Source organism: Heloderma suspectum, chromosome 9 (genome assembly GCF_057233095.1).
Source record: "Heloderma suspectum isolate Gila_16-S chromosome 9, 16-S_ref, whole genome shotgun sequence".
Lineage (NCBI taxonomy): Eukaryota > Metazoa > Chordata > Lepidosauria > Squamata > Helodermatidae > Heloderma > Heloderma suspectum.
In genome coordinates, this window is record NC_139466.1 from 13,409,050 (window position 1) to 13,418,344 (window position 9,295).

Below are 9,295 nucleotides of genomic sequence, written 5' to 3' on the forward strand. Positions count from 1 at the left end.
GAAACAATAACACTCTGATGACATATACTCAACAAACTTAGTTTTTCTGCAAGCTATAATAGAGATGAAAGATAAGCTTTGCAAGAGAGAAGGTGATTTTTTTAAAAAAAGTTGTTTGTTTATATGGATTTTATTGTCAGCTTCCGAGATCTTGTCGACAGATTGGCCAATCTGAAAATAAGTAAAGAGAACAAAGCAAACACCTTCTCATGCCTGAAACCACTGCAAAAAAATAAAATCAAAAACTGCCAAATCTTGACTTCCACCTGGTTTAAATGTAAAGGAAGTACATTATGCTCTGATTTCCTGTGCAGTTTGCTTTCTCACAGTCTTACAGGAGAGTACGATTACAGTAACTTGGTTTTGTGGCATCCAGGTCAACTGTCTTGCTTCAGCCTTTTGGAGTTCACATCGAATGATAAAGACAAAGCAAGAAGAGGAGCATATGGTACTGTGCATTACAGTAATTAACCTCGAAGTGATGAATGTTTGGGTCAGAATTTTGGCATCTGTCAAAGGAAATGCAGCAAACGTGGCAGCGGCTGGATAGCAGAGGGCCATTCAGACTCTGGGATACCAAATGCTAGCGGAGAGGAAGCACTGCATCAAAGAGGTGTCCAGCTCTGAGATAATTAAGAATTTGGCCAGGTCAGAAGTCTAAGCCATAACAGACCACAGAGTAACAGAGTCTGAACAAGGGCAGAGCAAGGACCAAAGTTAGAACCTGACAGCAGATCACAGCTGCTTGCAACATGAAGGCCAGTTTAATTTTACATGTTGGAAAAAGGAGTCACCTCTATTTAAAGCAGATTTATAAGTAGTAGTCACTTGCCTATTACCTATGGCGAGTTTGAACGGGCCTCCCGGTGAACAGGCAAGGAGGTTTCTGTACATTGGGAGAGTGTTGGCTTCTTTCATAGGGATGGGACCATTTCAGAGTGGCAGAGCACAGTGATAGAGGCAGGACCAGCTCAGGGCAATTTGCAAGATGACACTCTCCCCATTTCCCGGCACATTCCACGTACAGAAGCTGACTAGAGTGCCAGCTGAATCCGCCTTCAACATTGAAGATGCAACAGCATCCTCCACTGTGAAAAGCACAGGAGTCCTGTCCCCCATCGCAATTGCTCATTCTGCCCTCGTATGAAAACACAGTATTTCTGCTGTTGCAGAAACCTGCGGGGATTTCTGCAGTGATGCAGCAATGTGAAGGAGTGAGGTTTGTTGATGGGTGCGATTGGGGAAGGACTGCAGCTCAGTGGTGGGGCATGAGCTTCCCATCCAGAAGTTCCCAGGACCGGCGACAAGAGTAGGCATGGTTGGTCACCTGCCAAGGGCCCACGTCCTAGCAGGGGCCCACTGACAAGAGCCCCCTGAAGTGCTCCTCCTCTTCAGGACTGCATCCTGCTTCCTCACCTGCCTGTCACTCTGGTCCAGACAACAGTGGTGGTGAGAAGGAGGGGCAGGAGATGCCACGGCCTCCTTGCTCCCTGGCTCTCTGCCTGTCAAGCAAGCAAGTGGGAGCAATGATGAGAAAGAGGATGAGGAGCAACAGCAGCCAGTGACAATGGCGGTGAGAAGGTAGGCTCACTGAGCCAGGGGGCCCATTGAGGGTGTCTTGCCCAAGACCTGGAGCCGGCACTGTTCAATCCCTAACCATCTCCAGGTGGGGCTGGGAAAGATGGTTGTCTGAAAACTGGGAGAGCTGCTGCCAATCAGTGCAGACAGCACTGAGTTATGGCAACCACTGGCCTGAAGTGGTAGAAGTCATCTTCCCAGGTTATCGACTGTTAAGAAGTGCAAAGGATGCTTTGTAAGAGCTGAGTGGCTAGATGAAGCAAGAGGCCCTTGCAAGTCCTCTCCTCCTCCAGGAAGAAAGCACCGTGCTGCTACCTCTCCTGTAGCAAGCCTATCCTCTTCATGGTATACACATGAAAAGGACACCACGCTAGAGTTGTTGGCCTGGACCCAGTTACAATTAGTCAGCGTTTCCAACAGGACGTATAGGTCATGCTTACTAAGAAGTAAGTCCCATTGTATTGAACATATCCGGTTGTCTTACAGTGACTCAGAACAGTGGTCCACCAAGCCTGGCACTCTCTGTTTTTGACTAGCAGCATTACCCAGACCAGATGTCTTTCTCAGCACCTGCCAAGATCCTTTTCAACGGGACAAGCCGGGGATCGAACGTGGCACTTTCTGCATGCAAAGCGTGTGCCCTGCCATCGAGCTACTGAAATTGGAAGGCAGTACTAGTTCATATAACACGTAATTAATGTATGGAGCAATAGAAGGATGACGTTGCTGCACATTTAAGGGTAATTAAAAGTTTAATGGGTTGCGGGGGGTGGGGGGAGATTGCATGAGCTTTCATAGCGGAAGCAGTGCCGGGTCCAGGTTTTGGAGGGCACTTGGGCAGAAGCTCCCTCAGTGAGCTTATCTTCTCATGGCCAATGTCACGAGCTGCTATTGGTCCTTATCCTCTCTCTCATCATGGCTACCATTTGCTTGCTTGACAGGCAAAGAGGCAGGGAGCAAGGAGGCAGCAGCATTTTCTGCTCCTCCTTCTCACCCCTGCTGTTTCCTGGGCCAGAATGCGAGGCAGGTGAACAAGCAGGTTGCAGTGGTGAAGAGGAGGAGCAAGTCCAGGGGGCTCTTGCCAGTGGGCCCCTGCTGGGGTGTGGGCCCTCGGCAGGTGCCCCACCACGCCTACCCTTGGCTACAGCCCTCGGTGGAAGCTGCTTCATCCAATGCAAGAATGGATAGAAGCAAGGTGGGGTAGATCGGTGTAGCCAAGTAGAGAGTGCACAATATTCCATTTACATCTGGGGAGAGATCTACAACATGCAAGTGGTATTAAGCACAGCATTAAAAAATAGTAGGCCAACTATAAACTATGGGCTTCTCTACATGTGGCTTTTATCCTGCAATTGAGACTGGCCACTCATAGAAGTTTGTGGGTCCTTTACATGACATCCTCAACCTCCAGCCCTCTCCTGTGCTTTCTGACCATTTTCGCGGCTTTATCTGAAATGGAAATAATAAGCTATTTCAAAAACCCAATTTGAATTTGTTCATGTTAAGGGGGAGTTGCGCTATAATGGCAGTGCCATCTAGAGGCTGTGTAATGAAACACATAGAACCTGCAGATAAAGGCAATCCCCAAAGGAAAAAAAAAGAGAGAGGAAGTGCATGTGAAGGAGCCGACCTTAATCCCGCAAGAATCTGGAAGCAGAAGCCCCAGTAAAGTTGCGAGATAAATAGCCTGGCGTGGAACAGACCTATGTCTCTCAGTAATGTACAGAAAAGCTGCAGTCTCTGTTCAAAGCCATATCAATGCAATCAGATGTCACTAACTCAGATGGCTTTAAAAGATTGGACAAAAACATAGAGGAGAAGTCCGTCAGCGGCTGTTGGTCAGGATGGACACATGGAATCCTCCATGTTCAGAGGCAATATTCCACCAAACACTTGTTGCTGGGAAGCAACAGCGGGGAACAGAGGCTCATAGGAAGCGGCCTTAGACTAAGTCAGACCCTTGGTCCATCTAGCCCAGTATTGTCAACAGTGACTGGCAGCGGCTCTCTGGGGTTTCTGGCAGGAGTTTTTCCAGCCCTACCTGGAGATGCTGGGGATCGAACCTGACCTTCTCCATGCAAAGCATGCTTTTTAAATGTAGTGGACTTGCAGCTGTAGTGACACAACTAAGTTCAGCTCGACTAGAGCCACCACAAAGAGACTGCCAGGAATACTGTGCAAAAGCAAAATGCCAGGAGGTGGAGGGGCTGTCTCGCGTTAAGGGGCGGCATAGAAAGCCTTGAAGGCCTCAGCTCCAATGTACAGATTGGCAGGACAGAAGTTGAGAAAATGATCTGAAAAAGTAATCCTATTTCACAGAAATCTCCAGCGATATCCTCCAGAAGAAATGAACACGAGTGATAAATTGCATAGCCAGCAGATACCGAGGAATGGGACTCATTCATTCATTCACTCATTCACTCATTCATTCATTGTTGTGTATATAATATACACCTCTCCCCAATGAGAGTTAAGTGAAGTGATGAATTTTGTACCTTGCTGCACTAGGCCTCTTTTCCTGGCTGGAAAAGGCTGCAAGTTGTGTGATGGGATCTTTTTATTTATCAGGATGAACAAAACCCCAGCGAGATTTGTGGCAATGACTCCACAGGGCAGGTTGCATTCATACGACTGTCTCCACCCCTGCCCCCTCTCTATGGGGTGATCCAAAGTTAGTCCTACTTAGAGTAGACCCATTGAAATGAATAGAACTTGGGTTAGTCATGTTCATTGGAATCACTATATGAGGGAAGTCCTTGGCTGTGGTAGTGCTGTGAATGATTCAGCGTGCATTCAAACCATGGGGCTAAGCCAATTTCAGTCCGTTTTTAAAAACTCTGCCAAACTCATGTTTGCGGGTGATCTGAAGACATACTGAAACTCTCTTATGAGCCCAGTGGTTTCCCGGGCCCCACCCTTCGCAACACTTTTGTCCAGGGATTGACTGAAATAATAAAGGGAAGAACGAAGCTTTGGGTCGACCTAATCCAGGAACTACTGGGCAGCTGCACAGCAAATAAGTTCATTAAAAATACACACACATGCACAGGAAGGTAACACTGAAAATTATAAGAATAATGCTATTTTCCTGCCCCAAAGATTGGTAGTCGGGATGAGGAGCTAGCTCTTAGAACACATTGATCACAAAGCATGCATTCAGTATTATGAAGCCCCAAATGAAACACAAGACAGACTCCTAACGATGCAATCTATGGGCCAAACGAAGGGTGCAATCCCGTGCATGTTTAGAAGGAAATAAGTCCTATAGCTCCCAGCATCTCCCAGGCAGTATGGCTGGCTGGGGGGTGCTGGGAGTTGTAGGACTGCTTTCTACCTAAACTTGCATAGGACTGCATGCGAAAGCTCTTTTAAAATAATACCCTTTAAGCATGCAACAAATGGAACTGTTCTAAACATGGTGGCTGAACTTCTTTAGCTTTGTGAGCTCAAAACTTTGGAGGCATCCCTCAAGAATGAATGTTTACCTGCAGCCGTGAAGGAGGAAGAGATGTGGACCTCATGAGTTCCATCATAAATCTCACAATTTGTCCAATCCATCAGACTCGACCTAGGTTGGACTGGCCCACTTCAGAATGACTGGCCTCACGACATCCGTCAGTCAAAGCTACTGAAAGGCTCTGGAGTTACTGTAACAGTGAGCTGCGAACCGGGAATTTCCCAGTGGAAATCCCACTTCAGCCATGAGCACACTGGGAAGTCATAGACAAGCCACAGCATTTGAGTCTCTCCCCACCCTCTACCCCACCTGTAACACAGGGATAATACCAGACTACCTTACAGGGTTGTTGTAAGGATTGCCAAGATAATATGCGTGTGAACTGCGTTGAGCACTTAGGAAAAGCACCGTATGAATACTAAACTGTATGACTGTACGTTGCTTTGAATTTTATAGAATTGTATTGCATCAATGGAACATCCTGGCTGAGAGTCCTGAGTTCAAGTCCCACCTCAGCTATTAGCTCAATGGGTGATCTTTGGAAAGCCATTTTTTTGCCTCAGCCCCCTCATCTCCAGGGTGGACTCCAGAGGGTGGGGAAGTCGGGCTTTTGTTCAAGTTCCAAAAACTGGCCAAGGGCTGTGTGTCCCAACAACACCACCATTCTCACTTTTTGCACAGGAGGTCAGCATGAGAGAGTTCTCCGTTTGCACATCTCGCTTCTACTGGCTAAATTGTGGGTGCCTTGCTCAAGCTCCCTGCCCCACAATCCAGGCTCACTTGCAACATGGAATAAGAACACAGGCCTACGTTTCAGGGCTGTCGTAAGGAACACTGAGTTAACATATATGGGAAATAGAAGAGAATTTTCAATTTGCACATCCTGTCTCTTCCAGGTTCATTGATCAGGTTAATTGCCCAACCCCTTTCCCCCACAAAATCCTAGAGACAGCATGAATAATATGCAAAATGTATGTATGTATGTAATTTTTATCCCACCTTTCTGGTAAAAACAATACAAGCCTATCTTTCAGGGCTGTTGTGAGGATTCCTGAGATAATGTATGTGAAACTCAACTTAATTCTCAGCTTGCACACCCCACCACTTCCAGCTTAATTGTGGGTGCCTTGCCAAAGGGCTCCCCAGCAACCTTAGAGCAAGCTGAGCTCATTTGCAACATGGAGATAGGAAGTTACTTTCATTATACCTGGTCAGAGTATTAATCCATCTAGTTCAGTATTGTCTGTTTTGATTGACAATGGCTCTCCAGGGTCTCAGGTTGAGGTCTTTCCTATCAGCAGCTACCTGACCCTTTTAAGTTGAGTTTCCAGGAACCAAACCTGGGACCTTGCACTTACAAAGCCTGTGCTTTGCAACTGAGCCATAACAAAAGGCCTGTCTTTCAAGGCTGTTGTGAGTATTGCTGAGAGAACCATTTAGGGATTTTATTATATTACGTGATATAGAAGTATCACTAATAAAATAAATAAATAAATAAATAATAAACGGGCTGGATCCAGACCACAGCTGCCATCCTACACCACCCTTACCTGGGAACAAGTCCCAGTGGACTCCATGGAGATTATTTCCGAGTAGACACGGACTGGGAAAGCAATGAAATCAATTGTTAGGCAAGTTAGCCATGCCTTCACCCAACCTGGCATGCCTTCCAGATGTTCTGGATGACAACTCCCAGCATGTACCTACTTAGACCCTTAGGTCATCTTCAGAGGCCCTCCTCCAGGTGCCCCTGCCAAAGGAAGCAAGGCGGGAGCCTACGAGAGAGAGGGCCTTCTCAGTGGTGGCACCCCACTTATGGAATAAACTCCCCAAAGAGGTTCGCCCAGCACCTATGTTGTTATCTTTTCTGGCACCAGGCAAAGACCTTCCTTTTCTCCTGGAGAATTTTAGAGACTAGTCTGAGGTTATTATGGCTTGTTTTATCAATCGCTGTGACGTTTATTATTTGGCATCACATTGCATTTTATTCTGTTAAACATTTGCATTCCATTTTATAATTTTAATCGTTATACGGCATTTTAGGTTTTTTTTTTTTTTTTACCGTTTGTAATCTTGCAAGAGAGCATTAGTTATGGGTATCATTAGAAATGTAATGAATGAATGAATGAATGAATGAATAAAATGCCTGACCATTGGCCTGGCCTGGGGCTGACCGGAGTTGAGGTCGAAAACATCCAGAGGGGCACCAGGCTGGAAGGGGTGGGGGTGGTGTCCCCCCCCTTGACTCCCCTTCGCTTCAATGGGAACGAAGGTGCGGCCAAGCCTGGATCCTACCCGATGCACGCAAAGCGCTTTGAACACAACCGTGAAGAAGACGATGATGGCAACAGCAATTACAGCGACCTAGCATGGCTGGCATCAGCCAGGCATGGATGGGGCTGGCTCAGCGTGCCCATCAGCCAGGCCTCGGTCCTCCTCCCTCCCTCCCTCCCTCCCGCACCACAGCTCGGGCAGGGCAACTTACCCGAAGCGCAGCGAGGTCAATGCTATCCAGGCTCCGGGCGGCGCAGTCGCTGGCCATGCTTTACGCCGCAGCGGCGCGGCGCCCTGCGCTCGGCAAGCGCTCCCGCGCGCAGGCGAGCCGGGGCCGGAGCGGCGGCGGTTGCCCGACCCGGGGCGCGGGGAGCGCGCCCGCCCGCCGGGCCCAGACAGGGGCGCGGGCCGGGGCGCGGGCCGGGGCCGGGGCGGCTCCTCGCGCTCTTTCTCGCTTTTTCCCTCGCCGGTCTAACGGTTCCCTCGCCTCAGCCCTTGCCAGGGAGTCTGTCCATGGTGGCCGCGATTTGCCTGTCTGTGACAAACACAGGAAACCTGACATGCAAAGCCGGAAAGAAAGAAAAGGAAAGAAAACAACAAGAAAAGAGAGCGAGCGAGCGAGGGCTCTCCGCTCCCCCCAGTCAGAGGGCGAGGAAACAGACCCGCAGCTGCGATTCTTTGAAGAAAAACAACTTTTGCACAGACACTTCCTCGGGAAAGTTTGCGAGGAAGTGACGTGCCCGGGATGGGTTGGACCAGCCTGAGCTGGAGAGAGGGAGAGAGAGGATGCAACAGCCTCAGTTTGCTGGGGACATGAGTGGGGCAGCAGGTGAGACCTACTGGGGGCGCAATCCTACGCAGGCTCAGCCAGGTCAAGAAAGCCCACCAAGTCCCAGCATTCCCCAGTCAGCGTGGGAGCTGTAGGACATTGTGCTGTCCGAACATGCGCAGGATTGCACCCGAAGTGACTGGAATTAGGGCGGCAATCCTATACACAATTACCTGGGAGTAAATCCCATTGAATTCGATGGGGATTGCTTCTAAGTAGATAAGTACAGGGTAAGCTTTATTGGCATCCGAACAGCTGCGTTTTTATAGCAGATGCTGGCTGGGGAATGCTGGGACTTGTAGGACTTTTTTTTGGATGGGGTGGGGGTCTAAATATGCATAAGATTGCACCTTTCGCTTCTGCTACTCACTGGTGACAGAAGCAGATTTCCCTCTCTCCCACCGTTCGTCTTTCAGAGCTGTGGGCAAACACACATGCACACACGCATTTTCTTCCCCCACCCACTTCTGCCTGCACAGCAACCCTGCGAGGTAGGTTAGGCTGAGAAAGAGGAGTTGGCCCTCCCAGTCACCCACTGAATTTGATGGCGCAGAAGCAACTGGAACCTGGGTTAGCCGGGTTTATATCCAAGAGGCACTACACCACTCTGGAGATGAGAGTGTAAACTGTGGGACTCAAAGGCTCTGAAATGCAAGAGGTACAGCTCATGTTGTTTGGATGTGAAGCTCAAGCATGACAGCACAAGTTTCCTAACTTTGCTGCTGTTATGTGTGTGTGTGTGTATGTATGTGTATATATATATCTATATATCTATTTAAATTTAAATTTAAATCGGACTGGGGAGCCCCAAATTCGAATCCCCACTCAGCCGTGATATTCCCTGGGTGGCGTTAGGCCAGTCACTACATCTCAGCCTCACTTACCTTGCAGGGCTGTTGTGAGGATTAGACAGGGGCAGGGGGAGCTTTGTAGTGAGCTTTGGAGGAATGGCAGGATGCAAGTGTTGTAAATAAATTGATGGGGGACAAAAGCTTCCTGGTGGGTGGATGGCAGTTCCAGATTGACTCAGGGCTCAGCATGTCACTTTCTAGAAATGAAACAGACACGTTAGAAGAGTTATACCACCCTGTGTAAGCAAGAAGGTGTTGGTGGTGGTGGTGGGGGGGATGCCTCTTCTAAGACTGCAAGTGCCACCA

The 9,295-nt window shown here is 48.6% G+C and overlaps 1 protein-coding gene across 1 annotated transcript in view; it reads right to left on the minus strand.

The window, feature by feature from the left end:
• NRK (Nik related kinase) overlaps positions 1-8,026 on the minus strand; it is a 138,309-nt gene extending 130,283 nt beyond the window's left edge. The window contains exon 1 of the mRNA XM_084813733.1: positions 7,521-8,026. Coding sequence (XP_084669859.1) covers positions 7,521-7,577 — 57 coding nt within the window. The 5' untranslated portion in view covers positions 7,578-8,026. The remainder of the gene's footprint in view (positions 1-7,520) is intronic.
• Between the last annotated feature and the right edge of the window lie 1,269 nt (positions 8,027-9,295).